Source organism: Culex pipiens, chromosome 1 (genome assembly GCF_016801865.2).
Source record: "Culex pipiens pallens isolate TS chromosome 1, TS_CPP_V2, whole genome shotgun sequence".
Taxonomy (NCBI): Eukaryota; Metazoa; Arthropoda; class Insecta; order Diptera; family Culicidae; genus Culex; species Culex pipiens.
This window is the reverse complement of record NC_068937.1, coordinates 103723691-103740874: the sequence shown is the minus strand read 5'-3', so window position 1 is coordinate 103740874 and position 17184 is coordinate 103723691. Positions and strand designations below refer to the sequence as shown.

The following is a 17184-nucleotide window of genomic DNA, read 5'->3' as shown; positions in this document are numbered from 1 at the left end:
ATCACTTTTTGTCACTAAAACTTGATTTGCAAAAAAACACTATTTCTATTTTTTTTATTTTTTGATATGTTTTAGAGGACATCAAATGCCAACTTTTCAGAAATTTTCAGATAGGGCAAAAAATCTTTGATCGAGTTATGATTTTTTGAATCAATACAGATTTTTCAAAAAATCGAAATCTTGGTCGCAAAAATTTTTCAACTTCAGTTTTAGATGTAAAATCGAATTTGCAATCAAAAAGTACTTTAGTAAATTTTTATAAAGTACACCGTTTTCAAGTTATAGCCATTTTTAGGTTACTTTTTTGAAAATAGTCGCAGTATTTAATTTTTAAAATTAGTGCCTTTGTTTGCCCACCTTTGAAACAAATATTTTTGAAAAGCTGAGAAAATTCTCTGTATTTTGCTTTATTGAACTTTGTTGATTGGACCCTTAGTTGCTGAGATATTGCCATGCAAAGGTTAAAAAACAGGAAAATTGATGTTTTCTAAGTCTCACCCAAACAACCCACCATTTTCTAATGTCGATATCTCAGCAACTAATGGCCCGATTTACAATGTTAAAATATGAAACATTCGTGAAATTTTCCGATCTATTCAAAACAAATATTTTCAAAATTTTAAAATAGAGACTGTGGGCAAAAAAAGGCACTTATTTAAAAAATAAAAAAACTTTGACTATTTTCAAAAAAGTTACTTAAAAATGGCTTTAACTTGAAAACGGTGCACTTTATCAAAAATTCATTGAAGTACTTTTTGATTGCAAATTCGATTTTACATTCAAAACTGAAGTTGAAAAATTTTTGCGACCAATATTTCGATTTTTTGAAAAAATCTGTATTGTTTCAAAATATCATAACTCGGTCAAAGAGTTTTTGCCCATTCTGGAAATTTCTGAAAAGTTGGCATTTGATGTCCTCTAAAACATATCAAAAAATAAAAAAAATAAAAATAGTGTTTTTTTGCAAATCAAATTTTAGTGTCAAAAAGTGATTTGAAAAATCACCAAATTTGTTTTTACCGTGTATCATTTTTTTCAGTGTAGTCCATATCCATACCTACAACTTTGCCGAAGACAACAAATCGATCAAAAAATTCCTTCAAAAGATACGAAGTTGACTTTATAGCTGTCGGCCACCTTTGCTAGTACCAACCACTAGTGTCTTCCTTTTTATCTACAAGGACTTCGCCGCCCTGGGCTCCTAAGTGTATGAAAGTATGGCACGGAGCGACGGCGCCGAATACCCATATTTACACAAAGAATTTTAGAACGCCCGCCGCGGGATTCGAACCGGCGACCTCTGGATTGTGAGTCCAGTGCGCGGTCCGATTGATCCACACGGGCGGGACAAAAGATACAGATTTTTGAATTTTCACATATCATTTTTGTATGGACAGCTGCCAAATTTGTATGGAAAATTATATGAACGAACTAATGATGCAAAATGGCTTCTTTGGGCATACCGAAGGCATCAAAAAAGTTTCAGCCGGATTAAAAAATACAACAAAAATCGAATGACCGAAATCTCAGAGAATTGCTCCTATATGTTTGCCCACAGTGAATTTTGGCTCGAGCCTCGAGTCGATCTGGCTCGAGATCGAGCCTTAATCGAGTCGAAGCTCGAGCCAAAACTCTCAGTGGGTGGTATTTCTGAAAGAGCACACGATTATGAACCAAACTGCATCAATAACTCAAAGTCATTAAAACGCATATGGGACATTTATGCAAACAGAGGCAGTGCTACTATAAAAAACACATTGTTATTGATTTTTAAGCAATTTCTCAAGAATCGAATATTGAATTTTACCTAAATTTAACACTCCATCTCCTTCAAGATAACTCCGTTCGATTCCTTCAAGGCCAAAACAATCTATATCGAAGCCTTCATCTCCACGAAACGTCGAAGAAAGCTCTTATCTCCAGTTATCTTTGCCTTTGACTGATTAGCACCAAATTCTCCGACAATCGCTCACCGGATCGAAGGGTGCCGGCAACGGATCTCCGGTCTCTGCGCGGGCCTCCACCGAGCAAAACAGCAATAGGATGTGAACTAGCCACGCCACGGCCGATTGCTGGCGGGGGCAAATCATAATTAAGTTAATGAATCCTTCTCCCGGAATTTTCCTCCCCACTGGCTGGCGTGGCCGGGGAAAGTGGCAACGCCGGCCATTTGTCCGGTTTTGGCCTTGACGGACGGCCCGCGGAGACCGGAAGGATTCAATTAACTAAATTTCTACTACGCCTGGAGTGAAAATTTCCTCGGCACTTCTAGGTCCGGCTTCGATTCGATCCCCCCCACCCCGCTGCAGTTGGTTCATTCATCTTGCCCCTTGGAAGCATGAATAAATATCAAATTATGATTCTCATTAATAGTCATACCATGTTAATTGCAGACCAGACGCCACCGTATGCCGCGGCGCTTAGCTAGGCCAGCGGACGTCACGGCGTTGTTGGTGGTGCTGATGAATCGAATCTGGGCACGTGAAGGGGCAGCAGGTTCATTGAAGGCGTCAAGATAGATTAGATAATCTGCAGTTGATGGTCTGGACATTTATATTTGATGAATCCGTTTGGGGAAGAATGTCATTGCTAATCCTAGAATATACCATAAAGGATAATGAATATCTTTGAATCATCTGAAGATTTATTCATATTATCATCTGCAGATTTTTAATTGCACAAAATTAACTTACATCGATTGTATTTGGGAGGCACACATTTTAGTACACAGTAGGGCGACAACAAAAAATTCGACATTTTGTATACCCTCTGATTCTATTCCTTAGGCAAAAATGAATATCTGTGCTGCGAAACTCTTATCGGCGAGAATGGACTATAACTCATTTAAAAAATCTTTCTAAAATCGATTAATTTAACCATATCAAGTTAAGTTTTCAATACTTTCACTAAGAATATATTTTTTTAAATCTAGTATGTTTTAAAGTAAAATATGGACTCAAAATTGTTCACAAAATACCGTATTTTTTTCGAAAATACTCAAAATTTCATAATTTTTAATATAAGTATCAAACGAAGCGAAATTTTGGATGCTTTTTCACTTCTTAAAAAAAAAATGTTTAATACTAAAATTTTCACAGAATACTGTATTTTTTTAAAACACTCAAATTTTTAAATTTGCAATATGGGTATCTTCACACTAAGAGATTATTTTTTTACTCAAATTCATAATTTGCAATATGCGTATCAAATGAAGCGAAATTTTACATTCTTTTTCACTTTACTAGAGTTTTTTTGCAAATAGTAAAATTTTCAAAAATTACCGTATTTTTTGGAAAATGCTCAAAATCCAAAAGATACGGTATTTTGTGATTTTTTTTATTTTCTATAAAAAAAACTCTTTATATAAAAAAGCAAACCAAATTTCGCCTCGTTTGATACCCATATTGCATATTTTAATTTTTTTAGTATTTAAAAAAATACGGTAATTTGTGAAAATTTTAGTTTTTTACAAAAATACTTTTATAAAGTGAAAATACATAAAAAATTTCGCTTTGTTTGATACCCATATTGCAAATTATGAAAATTTGAGTATTTTCGAAAAAATACGGTATTTTGTGAACAATTTTGAGTACATATTTATACTTTGCAACTGTTTTTAACACATATATTCATTTTCAACAAATGTATTCTTAGTGAAAACATTGAAAATTTAACTTGATATGGTTGAATTAATCGATTTTAGAAAGATTTTAACAATTAGTTATCGTCCATTATCGGCGATAAGATTATCGCCGATAGAACTATCGATATAACGATTACGATAGATTATCCATTATCGTTATCGACAGACGATAATATTATCGACGAAAATTTTATCGATTAACAACCTTGATCAACACTGATCTTTTGCTCCCTTCGACAAAGTTGTAGGGAATTGAATTTCATACAAGAATATCACACTTGGACAACTTTGGGCAAGGCCTGCGCCACCTACAGTCAAAATCCTGAAGCGATGTTTTTACCCATACATTTTCGTGATTTTCCCCATATAAACATCAACGATACAAAGCGACCGCTAAACCTTTCCGATTTGAAAAATTGGCACAGTTAATTATTATTGCCTGAAGAATCAAGCCTGGAGATTTTCCGAAATTTTTTTTTTTTTTTTTGACGCCCTAGTATACAGTTATTCCGCATGGCAACTGCACGATCAAAATAAGTTGTCCAATCGGGCAAAAAAAAAACGGTATGTGTGTTTCTTGGTCGAAAAAGTTCAAACCGTATTTTTTTTTCTTCTTTGGTCATTAGGGTGACCTACGCCTTGGTCCTACAAAGAGCATTTTAAGTTTTCAATTATTTGGCTAGAATTTTGAAACTCCCAACTATTTTTCTCCACAAGCCCAACTCATCACTTAATCAGAATCTCAGGAAGTGTTTTTGAAACATAATTAAAACAAATGTCTAAATTTGTAGGCATTTTCAGTATAACAATGTTCATATAAAATTTGAAAACATTTCATATGTACTTCGAATTCGGTTTGAAATGTCATATGAATGGATAATTCTATAAACCATACTAGTTTTAACGTTTCGCGCAAAATTGTTTTCCATGTAATTTTTAAGTATTTGGTACAAACTTTTAAACTTAGTTAACTTGATATAAAATATTTATTTTTCTTTAAAAATTTATTAGCAACCTTGTTGAAGGTACATTTTATGTAAAATAAAATTTGAACACCTTTAATCTGGTTTTAACAAGAAAAATGCTGGTTGATTCAACCGAAATTGAACACTGTTGTCTTTTTCATATATCCGTGAACCACCCTAATCAACACTAACAATATTTATAAATGCTTTATATCTGGCCGAAAAATCGTAATGAAAATCGAGTGAAAATTGAATGAAAACACAACATTATTTAGTTTCCGAATAATTCTACCCAATAACGAGAAAAGCAAGGGGTATATAACCCCCTCTCCCCCTCTATTAACAATTTTATCAAAAAAAATCTAATTATTCACTCTACAGCATTGCCTTGGCGCTCTCGACTGCGAGATTCCTACTCGAAACTAGCTGTCCGAAGGCTTGATTGTTGAGGCAATTGCAAACCACTTTTCACACCTTAGCTTCCATCCACCCCGGGATTCAAACTGACGACCTTTGGATTGTGAGTCCAACCGCCTACGAGCGACTCCACCGAGACAGGACCCAGGGTGACGACTCCTACACCTGGATTGAGCTAACGACCTAACCTCTAGGTTAGACCGGGGCCAACATTTACTTCCCCGTCCGACGGAAGGCGTGATCAGACAAATCTCGTCTCGAAAAATGCCACCGGGACCGTCTGGGACATTTTAACAATTTTATCAATCAATCCTTATATAATTTTTTGTATTTTTTATGTGTATGGAAATTTGAAAATATTATTTTGAAGGAGTTGAGAAAACGTTACACAAGTTTAACTCACATTGAAAATCAGATCATTGTTTTTCTAGGTATCATCGATTGAAAATTGAGAGTCGATGGAGTAGAACTTGAAAAATCTTATTTTTGGTAATATTCGTTCAATGCAAGGCCAGGCTCAGCAACTGAAGGTCGGATCAACAATGGCCAAAAAGCAAATTGTACATTTTTTTTTCAACATATATTTACAGTAATTCAATTATGGGCAAGGATGGACACAATTTTGTATGAGGGGTTGCATGATGGATCTAGGACATCATTTAATTTTTTTTTAAAGGAAGTTTTTATTTTGATTGATTTTATAGCCTTTCCTCAGTAAGGTCAAAATCAAAAAAAAAAAAAACTGCCACTGCCACTGCTCCACGTGGCTTCTCCAATATGCTCCCCGATATCACTTACCGGTGAATATAAAGTTGGTTCTAAGTGGCGGCCCAGGGCACAATAAAAATGTCACGATAAGCCGCGCGTCTCCATATTGGCATGGTCCCTTTGAGGTCGGGTTAGTCGCCACATTTTGGCCCACATCCTCGTCCAGCGCGTCAACCCCATGAAGATAATAGCCAGGCAACATCAGAACCACATTTCATCGATAGTGAAACGGAATTATGTGATAAGCGACGTCGACTGCTGAGCAGGGTGGGAAGTTGTGATCGGGTGGGGACGATGTTGCACACCCGTTATCAACGCAGTTGGTGCGATGATCCGCAATTGATAGTGTGAGGTAGCTGCTGCGCTGGCTGCCGGTAAAGCTAATTAGTTTGAAGAAGTACTAATCATGCACGGTGTACTGGCACTAGATTAGTTATGCATGCATGTAGCCAGGTAGGGCCAGGCAAGAAGAACGACCTCGAAGCGAAAGTGGGAGTTTGTCGGCAAGGTTGGACCACTTCTTGGCCCTGTCCACCGGTGGTGGTCATTCCATCACCTTGGCGTGTATAAAAGCTGCGGACACCGATATGGCCACAACCACAACACATCACCCTAGCGAATAGTGCACACGTGTTCCACCAGTTTGATAGCAAAGCTCGGTCAAGAAACTTCCAGCAGCGGACAACAGCTGTCCTCAGGGATTACGGATTAAAAGCTGACGTGAACCAAAGAACGCTAATTGAAATGCAAACAATTTACTGCCAGTAGTTAACAGTGAAGTGCGTGGGTGCGTGTGTGTGTGTGTGCTTGAGTGTGGGTATAACAGTGATAACAAAGTTATTTGCAAGAGAATACATTTGAGGTGTAAATCCGCGTTGTTCATCAAGGGATAATCCCGAACATAACCGCGTATCAACAGCCGCAATCGAAACCAAAATGAATCCCATCAACGCCACCCCTAGTGCCCTTCTCCTCCTGGCGCTCCTGTTGGCCACGGTGGCCACGGTGGTGACCCGTGCCGATCCGGACTCTGGTGGTTCCAGTTCCACCCCCGCCAAGTTGGACGATTACGTGTTGACGACCCAGTCCGAGTGTTACAAGTCAAAGCGGCTCGTTTCCTGCTTTAAATATCGAATTTCCCGCTACGTCTGGTCGTTCGCGTCGGGTCGTGTCAACTGGTTCCAGGCGGAGGACAAAGCGACCGACGGTGGGAGCGGGTTGCGGTTGGTGCGGCTTGCCGAACCCCAGGAGGACGATGTGTTCCCGGAAGCGCGACAAGTGTCCGGTGAGTTGGGAATTATTTATAATTATTTGATTCAAATCAGAATTAATGTTCGCATCATGGTGGAAACATCATTAAAATGGCATTTCTAATGCCACTCAAAACGGATCACAACTAATGGCAACAATATTTGATAAATGATTACTAATTGTACTGCTTTTCAAGCATCCTTGTATGCTTTTCACTCAAGTGCTACCATAAACTGGGGTCAATCGGGACACATGGGGAGAATTGGGATAGCAGTTAGCACAATATATTGATTTTTCTGGTTGGTTTCGGTTAGAACAGACTCAGGCTAACAAAATGTGTACATTAGGGTGCCCAGAAAAAATGACCCCCTGCTCCACAAGCGAAAAACGGTTTTTTGGGTTATTTTAAGCATCTGTGTAAATTTTGAGCGAAATTGGATGAGATTAACCCATTGATACCCGAGCCTAAAGTTGGCGAAAAAAATGTTTTTCATACAAAAATGACTTTTTTAAATCGTTAATAACTTTTCAGGATCGAGTTTTACAGCTTTGGTGTGTTCTACAAAGTTGTAGAGCATTAAATTTTCATTAAGAATCTCACTTTTGGGAATATTTGGATGGAAGTAGCGCACCGTGTAGACCAAACCGTAAAAATCTTGGGTTTTCCATACATTTTTTCGATTTTTCCCATACAAACTTCACCTCCGAGTATCAATGGGTAAATGATGACCGATTTTGCTCATATTTGGCCCAGAGTCCTAAAATAGGTCAAGGAACAATATTCAGCTTGTGGAGCGAGGTTTTGAAAAAAAAATCCCATATTCTGGGCACCCTAGTGTACATCCATTTCCAAATTTAAAAGCTTTAAGTGCTCTAGAAACTGATGTCCCTATTCAGACTGTAGTCCCGATTCACCCCAGATTACGGAAATAATTAAACATCATATCACTGATTTTTTTTTTGTAGCACACCTTAGGCCGTTGCAAATATTTTTCAAAGTTTATGTCGCCCCCCCCCCCCTTCAAAATTGGTCTGAAAAATCAGGTGAAAAAAAAAATATTTTTCGAAAAAACTTCAAAATTTCCATGACAATATTGGTCTAATCAACTGAAAACAATCTAAAATGCATTTTTCTGCATTGATAATCATAATTAACATTTTTGGGCTTGTTTAAAAAGGTTTTGAATTTTTATGAAATTCCAATGCACAGCACCGTAAAAATTTTATTTTTCGCAAAAAATAAAATTTTCGTCATTACTTAGAAATTTTTGGAAACTAACGATGGCAAAACAACTGGACAGGTGTATAATGTATTTTAAAACACTTTTTTCATTCAAATTTCGAAACCATGGCTCGTAATTTCAATTTTCATACTTTTTTTTATTTTTTTGCCCCCCCCTCCTCCCCTCGACATTGGTCAGAGTCGAGGGACATAAACTTCAAAAAATATTTGCAACGGCCTTATTGAATGTTGTAAAAAAAAAGGGATTTAATCTTGTCGTTTTCCACTGAATCATCTTGAAACACTAAATGTGACGACTTCCATCATTGCCTCTTGACATCCGAAAATATTAATTTGACTACCCTGTCAATATTTTGACAAAAATCGTCCTTCAAGGTGTTGAGCATTGTACCCTGCACATCGCGATTCATTATGGTGACGAATTTCTTAAACCGTGCCAGGACACGAACATCATTATAAATCAATGATTGCCGAACAGGACTCTGCACTTTCACGTACGCTTTGAGTAGCCTAATCAAAATATGATTTCAAAGAGGTTTAATTTTTCAATTTATATCGTGAAAAGGATTCGATTTTATGAGACTGTGCAACAGCGTGGTTCACATTCGCATCGGCCGGAATTTTTAAGCACTATGGCTTCAAAAGCTAGCCTAAAAAATTGAGCTCATTTAGTTTAGGTTTAGTGGACCGCCTGCTCCAAAAGCAGAATACGATTTTTTAAATTAATTTTAAGCATCTGTGCCATTTTTTAGCGAAACTAGCCAAGATTAACTCTTTGATACCCGAGCCTGAAGTTCGCATGAAAAATGTTTTTCGCACAAAAATTATTTTTTTAAATCGCTAACAACTTTTCAGGATCGTTCTACAAAGTTGTAGAGCATTCAAATTACAATGAGAATCTCACTTTTGAGAATATTTGCATGGAAGTAGCGCACCCTGCAGTCAATACTGTTAGAAAATTGTTGTTTTTCACTAGTGTCTTCCTTTTTATCTACAGGGACTCCGCCGCCCTGGGCTCCTAAGTGTTTGAGTACGGCACGGAGCAACGGCGCCGGATACCCATATTTACACAAAGAATTTTAGAGCACCCGCCGCGGGATTCGAACCAGCAACCGCTGGATTGTGAGTCCAGTGCGCGGTCCGATTGATCCACACGGGTGGACCTTCGAGTATTAATACGTAATTGTTGGCTGAATTTGCTCATATTTGGTCCAGAGTCCTAAAATTGAGCAAGGAACAATAAACTTCTTGTGGAGCGAGGTTTTGAAAAAAAAGTCCCATATTCTGGGCACCCTACTGCACAGTCTTTGCTTTCAGTGTTTAAAAAAATCGTGAATCAAAAACATGATAACCGTGATAACTTTTCAAAACTTGCTCTAGTGAATGTCCACGTTGAGTGTGAGTGGGATAGGCAGCTTGTTTACATCCCTATTGAAAATTTACTACAAACGAAAATTGTAATGAATCTACTATGAATCTAGAACCGCAAGAGAAAATAGTGAAAACTATTTCATGCCAGTTAAATGATAAAAAAATTATAAGTTTTCGGTCAAAAGAAGATTGCAAAATATCTTGGATGTTATCAATTATTTTTTGAAAGAATGAAAAATTACTTCCAATGTTTTTAACACTCGGAATATTGTTTACCCTCTACACAATATGCTGTTTTTTCTGAAACCAAAAAGTCTTCACATTTTCAAAATGATTCAGTTCATTAGTGTCGGGACCTGTGGCGTAGGGGTAAGCGTGGTTGCCTCTCACCCAGTCGGCCTGGGTTCGATCCCAGAAGGTCTGGGATAGGCCTGCTGGGCAAAAATTCACAGTTGTAAAAAGTTGGTTTGGCTTGAAGTTGATACCGTTACAGGTAACAAAAAGTTTCTACAAGAGATGGCTACAGCATAGCAATTTGGACCGCGGCAGAATAAAACTCTCTTCAAGTACTCTTCCGAACACTTGAAGAAGATTTGAAGGAAGTTTTATGAAGAGCTCTTGCAGAACTTGACGTAGGTTTATGGCCCACAAATTTCTCAAATTTCTTAAATTTTGACTTGTAACCCCATACATGTAGAAAATCACAAAATTTAATATTTCAGAAAATTCACTAAATTCACTGAAAAGATTATTTTCAATCACTCCTGATAGTTTTATGAAGATATTTCGTGACTGAACTGAGTAAGAGACGATTTAAGTTCACAATTTTTCCATGCGCAAAGCGAACTGTCAAACTTTTGTGACCTTTTTTCTCTAAATACCGAGTTGATTTACGGGTGCCACGATATCTCGAGATGGGATGGACCAAATTGGCTGAAAATTGGGGTGAAGACTCCCAAGACACATCCCGTGTGAATGACGACGATTTTGAAATTTTGCTTTTTAAAAATTAAGTTTTTGAAAATAGGCCTTCGTCATGCACAATTTGAACCAATTTGGTCAAAGCAGTGTTGAGATATCGTGGCACCCGTTTTTTGAAACAGCTAACTTAAAATTGTTGTTAAAAGATGAAAATTTATATGTTAATGCCTTGCAAAAAGATCAAAAAAAAAAAGGTTTAAATGTGTACTCATACCAAACCTGACATTTTTGACGATTTAAATGTATGTAACCTCTTAAGGGAGTAGAGCAATTCTCTGAGATTTCGGTCATTCGATTTTTTTTGTATTTTTTAATCCGGCTGAAACTTTTTTGGTGCCTTCGGTATGCCCAAAGAAGCCATTTTGCATCATTAGTTTGTCCATATAATTTTCCATACAAATTTGGCAGCTGTCCATACAAAAATGATATGTGAAAATTCAAAAATCTGTATCTATTGAAGGAATTTTTTGATCGATTTGGTGTCTTCGGCAAAGTTGTAGGTATGGATATGGACTATACTGAAAAAAAATTATACACAGTAAAAAATTTTTTGGTGATTTTTAATTTAACTTTTTGTCACTAAAACTTGATTTGCTAAAAAACACTATTTTTAATATTTTTTATTTTTTGATATGTTTTAGAGGGCATAAAATGCCAACTTTTCAGAAATTTCCAGAATGGGCAAAAAATCTTTGACCGAGTTATGATTTTTTGAATCAATAGTAATTTTTTCAAAAAATCGAAATATTGGTCGCAAAAATTTTTCAACTTCATTTTTCGATGTAAAATCGAATTTGCAATCAATAAGTACTTTAGTGAATTTTCGATAAAGTGCACCGTTTTCAAGTTATAGCCATTTTTAGGTAACTTTTTTGAAAATAGTCGCAGTTTTTCATTTTTTATAATTAGTGCCCATGTTTGCCCAACTTTGAAAAAAATATTTTTGAAAAGCTGAGAAAATTCTCTATATTTTGCTTTTTTGAATTTTGTTAATACGACCCATAGTTGCTGAGATATTGCTATGCAAAGGTTAAAAAACAGGAAAATTGATGTTTTCTAAGTCTCACCCAAACAACCCACCATTTTCTAATGTCGATATCTCAGCAACTATAGGTCCGATTTACAATGTTAAAATATGAAACATTCGTGAAATTTTCCGATCTTTTTGAAAAAAATACTTTCAAAAATTTAAAATCAAGACTAACATTTCAAATGGGCGTAATATTGAATGTTTGGCCCGTTTGAAATGTTATTCTTGATTTTAAATTTTTGAAAGTATTTTTTTCAAAAAGATCGGAAAATTTCACGAATGTTTCATATTTTAACATTGTAAATCGGACCTATAGTTGCTGAGATATCGACATTAGAAAATGGTGGGTTGTTTGGGTGAGACTTAGAAAACATCAATTTTCCTGTTTTTTAACCTTTGCATAGCAATATCTCAGCAACTATGGGTCGTATTAACAAAATTCATAAAAGCAAAATATAGAGAATTTTCTCAGCTTTCCAAAAATATTTTTTTCAAAGTTGGGCAAACATGGGCACTAATTTTAAAAAATGAAAAACTGCGACTATTTTCATAAAAGTTACCTAAAAATGGCTATAACTTGAAAACGGTGCACTTTATCAAAAATTCACTAAAGTACTTTTTGATTGCAGATTCGATTTTACATCGAAAAATGAAGTTGAAAAATTTTTGCGACCAATATTTCGATTTTTTGAAAAAATCTCTATTGATTAAAAAAATCATAACTCGGTCAAAGATTTTTTGCCCATTCTGGAAATTTCTGAAAAGTTGGCATTTTATGCCCTCTAAAACATATCAAAAAATTAAAAAAATTAAAAATAGTGTTTTTTTGCAAATCAAGTTTTAGTGACAAAAAGTTAAATTAAAAATCACCAAAATTTTTTTTACTGTGTATCATTTTTTTTCAGTGTAGTCCATATCCATACCTACAACTTTGCTGAAGACACCAAATCGATCAAAAAATTCCTTCAAAAGATACAGATTTTTGAATTTTCACATATCATTTTTGTATGGACAGCTGCCAAATTTGTATGGAAAATTATATGGACAAACTAATGATGCAAAATGGCTTCTTTGGGCATACCGAAGGCACCAAAAAAGTTTCAGCCGGTTTAAAAAATACAAAAATTAAAATTAAAGAAAAAAGACCGATTCCGTAGAGAACTGCTCAGTAGGGATGTTGGAGGCTGTTGCAAAAAGATGTTGGGGGTTTTAAAATATAAATGTTTAACAGTTATTTGCAAAAGATTTGAGATAAATCAAACCAATCTGATAGCTTCATGCAACAATTTGACGAGCTTCAAAAGACCATTCAAATGCAACGAAGAGAGTTGGTGTTATGAAAATGCAAGCAAGCTTAAAATTTGTAATGTTACTTTTGTCGAAGAGACTATGTCTTATGTGGTTGATACTTTTGGTCTTAGAGGTGCCCAATTGCATTTCAACCACAGTGCAATAAATGATTTTTTGTAAAATCTTACTTCACATTAAAAATGTATAAAAGTTTTAACCAATGATGTATGCTTCACAAATAATTGGTCACTAGTTATATATCGAATCATTGACGCAATTTTTATCAGTCGCTGGTTCAGAAAATCAAGTGGAGCTCAATTCTATTCTAATAAGTATTCATGCATTCGGGTGGAAATGCAATCTGCCTCTTCCCGTTGCTACCAATGCCGATTAGGAGAAAATAATTATACCAGTTGCTGCGAACTATTTGCTAGCACATGTAATCTGCATAGCTTCAGTAAAGAGAACAATTCTGGAAAAGCATAATTAGCTTGTGCTGGATTCAAAAACTTTCCTCCTGGAAATCATTCTTTTTATACGTTTTCAATAGAGTTACAATATATAGAAATGTTGTGTTATTGTTAAACATGGCTCGATTGGATGCACTAATTCCCCCACTTAATTTTGATACTTCCACAATAGCGTACGATAACGAGCTGATGAGAGTGGCCAAGTTCATGCAGCGTTCGCTGAACACCTTCATCGCGACGCACGGCGTCCGCGTGGGTATGGGCTCGGACAGCGGGGCCCGGTTCCTGGACGAGGTCAATAGTGCCAACGCCAACGTGGACGCGTTCGAGGCACGTGGCAAGAAGAAGAAGCAACGCTGGAGCATGATTCTGCCGCTGGCTCTGATGCTCAAGCTGGTCCACATGAAGCTGCTGCTGAAGCCGATTCTGCTTGGGGTGGGACTGATCCAGGTGCTGCTGATCGTGGGCGGCTTCCTGATCTTCAACTACTTCCGCCATAATAACGTCTGCCGAATTCAGCCTCATCTGATTCATTCGCACTCGCACATTGCCAGTGAATCTTCACCGGGTAAGTTTGACTGAGGGGAGGGGATTTTCGAAGAGATTCTCGTAAGTTTCTAAAGGGGTGTCTCTATTACATTTTCAGAGTTGTCCTACGCGACCTACGGAACGTATCCGTCCTACTCAGCCTCACCGTACAACGCGTACAACAAGGACTGGGCCTCGAACCGAGCTTACAGTGCTTACAATTTCCTGGATGCTATCGACAACCAAAAGATTTAAAGTCCAACAAAGACTCCAAGCGCATTAGCAGTAGATAGAACTGATTCGTAATTTATTGTTAAGTTTTCAATGCCTCTTAAAACTCTACCTTTTCTTTCATCATCTGTGTCCCTTTTCAATTTGCCTCATAAGTATTTTCCTTTCACTGAAACTGACCCTCCTTCTCGGTGGTATCACCAAACAAAAAACCATTTTTCCATTTTCCCTACATTCTAATACCCCACCCTTCTTCAGTCTTAATATTTGCCAAAGCTTTTCACTTCAACCCACTTTCGCTCACTGTCGCTCTCTGTTTACCCTCATTTTTCTCCTTTCGAGCCCTGCAATCAATTATCTTTTTTTTTCTAGTCTCAAGTCTACGTAGCAAAGCATAAACCCCCTCCCACTAGCAGTACTTTTCCACACTTTTCCTCTCGGGTGGGAAACCCCCTTAATTTAGGATGTTGGTATAGAGTGAGAAAGCGTTAGCAAGCACATGCTATTTATTTATTTAATATTTATTGAACGCGTATTTATTGTGAGCACAAGCGTACTTTAAGCACCCATAGAGTACCTCCACTTCCCCCATTTCCCCGTAACTGAAACAAATACCAACAGCAAATAAAATAAAAGCCCGACAGGAGCAATGCCTACTAACAAACACGATCAAAAAAATAATAAAGCCCACCAGAAACGACTCACCGCGCTGTTTTTTTTTTATTACACCTGGTTCCATGCCCAAGTGGAGAGCCCACTTTTTTGTTGAAGAATGTCCATAAGCTGTCGAGCCTTAAATGACGTAGGATGTTGTTGAGTAACATAAGGTTTTTTCGCTGGCTAAAAATCGTTTCTCTTAAATTTACGACAAAAAAGTTTAAAAACTGAAAGTGCTACGTCATTTGCGAATAGTGCCGAGAGTTGCGGAATGTTGAACATGCCACCAGACTAGCCAATTTATTATGCCGGAAGTGCGTTCATGTTGAAAATCCCACGAATCCCCACGGGGTTGGGGCTGAACTGAAAATGAATCACCCAACTCAAGCTGAGTTGTGCGTGAGAGTGTTTGTGGAGCCGACAGAATTTAATTAAATGAAAGTTTTTTTTTGTATGAAGGTTTTTTATGGTTGCAATTCATGTTAATATTAAAGCTCTAATTTTCTTTTTTTTCCTTCGATTAAGCAAAACATTACTGCAAGTTATCTTATAAGCTGAGACCAAAAATCCTATATTTGAAGCAAATGTTATTGCTAAATGTTTCAATAATTTTCGAGTGTAACTGAAAGCAGTTGAGAGAACTTAATCATATGATTTTTTTTCGATTTTTTGATCTCGTGATTTTTAAATAACAGAAACTTTTCAATCAATTGCAAAAAGTTATTGCGAGACAATATAAAAATCAACCAACATTTTTTTTTCGAAACTTGACAAAGTTTTATACACGTACACACTCATTAAAAACCTTCCCATGTAGCAAAATGTTTCAGGAGTTCTATAAGAGCTCTTCAAGATAGCTACATCATAGCATTTAACATTTTTTGGACTAATAGTTTCTGAGATATCAGCATCTGAATATTGGACTTGGATTGTAATCAAAACACCTATCTTTTCGTATTTTTCCAGCCAACGTAAAATAATATTGTAATAATATTTCTAGTATATTTGTTATAAGAGTTAGTGAATTTTAAACAAAAGTCACAACCACAAAGTAGTTTAATGTTAACTTAATTAGTTTTCAATTGAATAAAGTGCTACAAACTATGTTAACATTTGACGATATTCATGAGAAAAATGAACAGGATAACAAACATTAAAATAAAATTGTTGTAAAATTTACAAATAACTGAATGCTTACCTAAGTGAGGAAAACAAGAATCATTCAAATCAGAAAAAAACGAAATCATCAAATTCTCACAAAATGCGAAGGGCATGATGATTACAGTATTTAATTTAAGTAAGCTGTTTGAATGGTTTGAAAATTCCGTTAACAGATTTCGCCGGACACATGCTTGAAGAAATCATTTTTCCATACCATGTTAAATCAGTTTTAGTACTCATCATTTCTGTCAATGTTTCTGCCAAAAGTCAGCAAAATAACCAAGCAAAATATGCATTGAAAAAAAAAACAATTGTCTAATATTTATTTTTGTTTCTGATCTGTGCTAGTGAGCACTCTTTTAGATATTTCAACTCTCTACAATTTTGGAGGACGAAGCATTTTTTCCGGTTCAAAAGATAGTGCGTATTTGGGTTTAATTTGGCAGGCTGGTACAAATTTTATTTAAAGTTTTTGTCACCCCCTCCCCTTCAAAGTTGGCCCGAAAAATCAGGAGGCAAAAAAAATATTTTTTTTAGAAAATTTCAAAATTTCAATGGAAATTTAAGTGCAATCAGCTGAAATTGATTTAAAATGCATTCCCCTGCGTTTAAAATCATTTTTAAGCATGTTTGGGTTGATTTAAACATCTTTTGAATTTTTGAAAATGTTCGATGTTTAGTATCGCCAACAGTTTTTTTCGCTAAATTTTTTGTTTTCGTCAAATCTTCCTTTTTTTTTGAAAACTAATGATTGCAAAACAACTGAACTAGTGTAAAATGCATTTTAAAACACTTTTTGCATTCAAATGTTGAGACTATGGCTTGTTATTTCAATTTTTATTTTATTTTTACAATAATTTCCCTAACGATCGATTACAATATTGACTAATGCCTAGAGAGGACGAACAGTAAAATGGTTCCGCTTTGACAGTTCAAAACGGTTCCGCTTTTGAGCCGCTCTATTAACCCCCCAGATTATTTCTAAATAGAATTATTTTCCTATTATCTCACGAAGTATTGCGGTAGCTTTGCGGTGTTTTACAAAACTATAGACACAATTAATGCCAACAAATTTGTGAAAACATATCATCAAAATTTGCCCGATAGATTTCTCAATTTGAAGGTCAAAAATTTAAAATGAAATTTCGTATGGGGAAATGGTGAACTAGGAATTGGTA

General features: G+C 36.1%; 1 protein-coding gene across 1 annotated transcript; it reads left to right on the top strand.

Moving 5' to 3' along the window:
- The first annotated feature begins 6160 nt into the window (after positions 1-6160).
- Positions 6161-14841, top strand: LOC120425990 (uncharacterized). The gene is made up of 3 exons (XM_039590648.2): positions 6161-7078; positions 13602-13997; positions 14076-14841. The coding sequence occupies exons 1-3, from the start codon at positions 6730-6732 to the stop codon at positions 14210-14212; spliced, it is 882 nt and encodes a 293-aa protein (XP_039446582.1). The 5' UTR covers positions 6161-6729; the 3' UTR covers positions 14213-14841.
- Positions 14842-17184: the final 2343 nt, after the last annotated feature.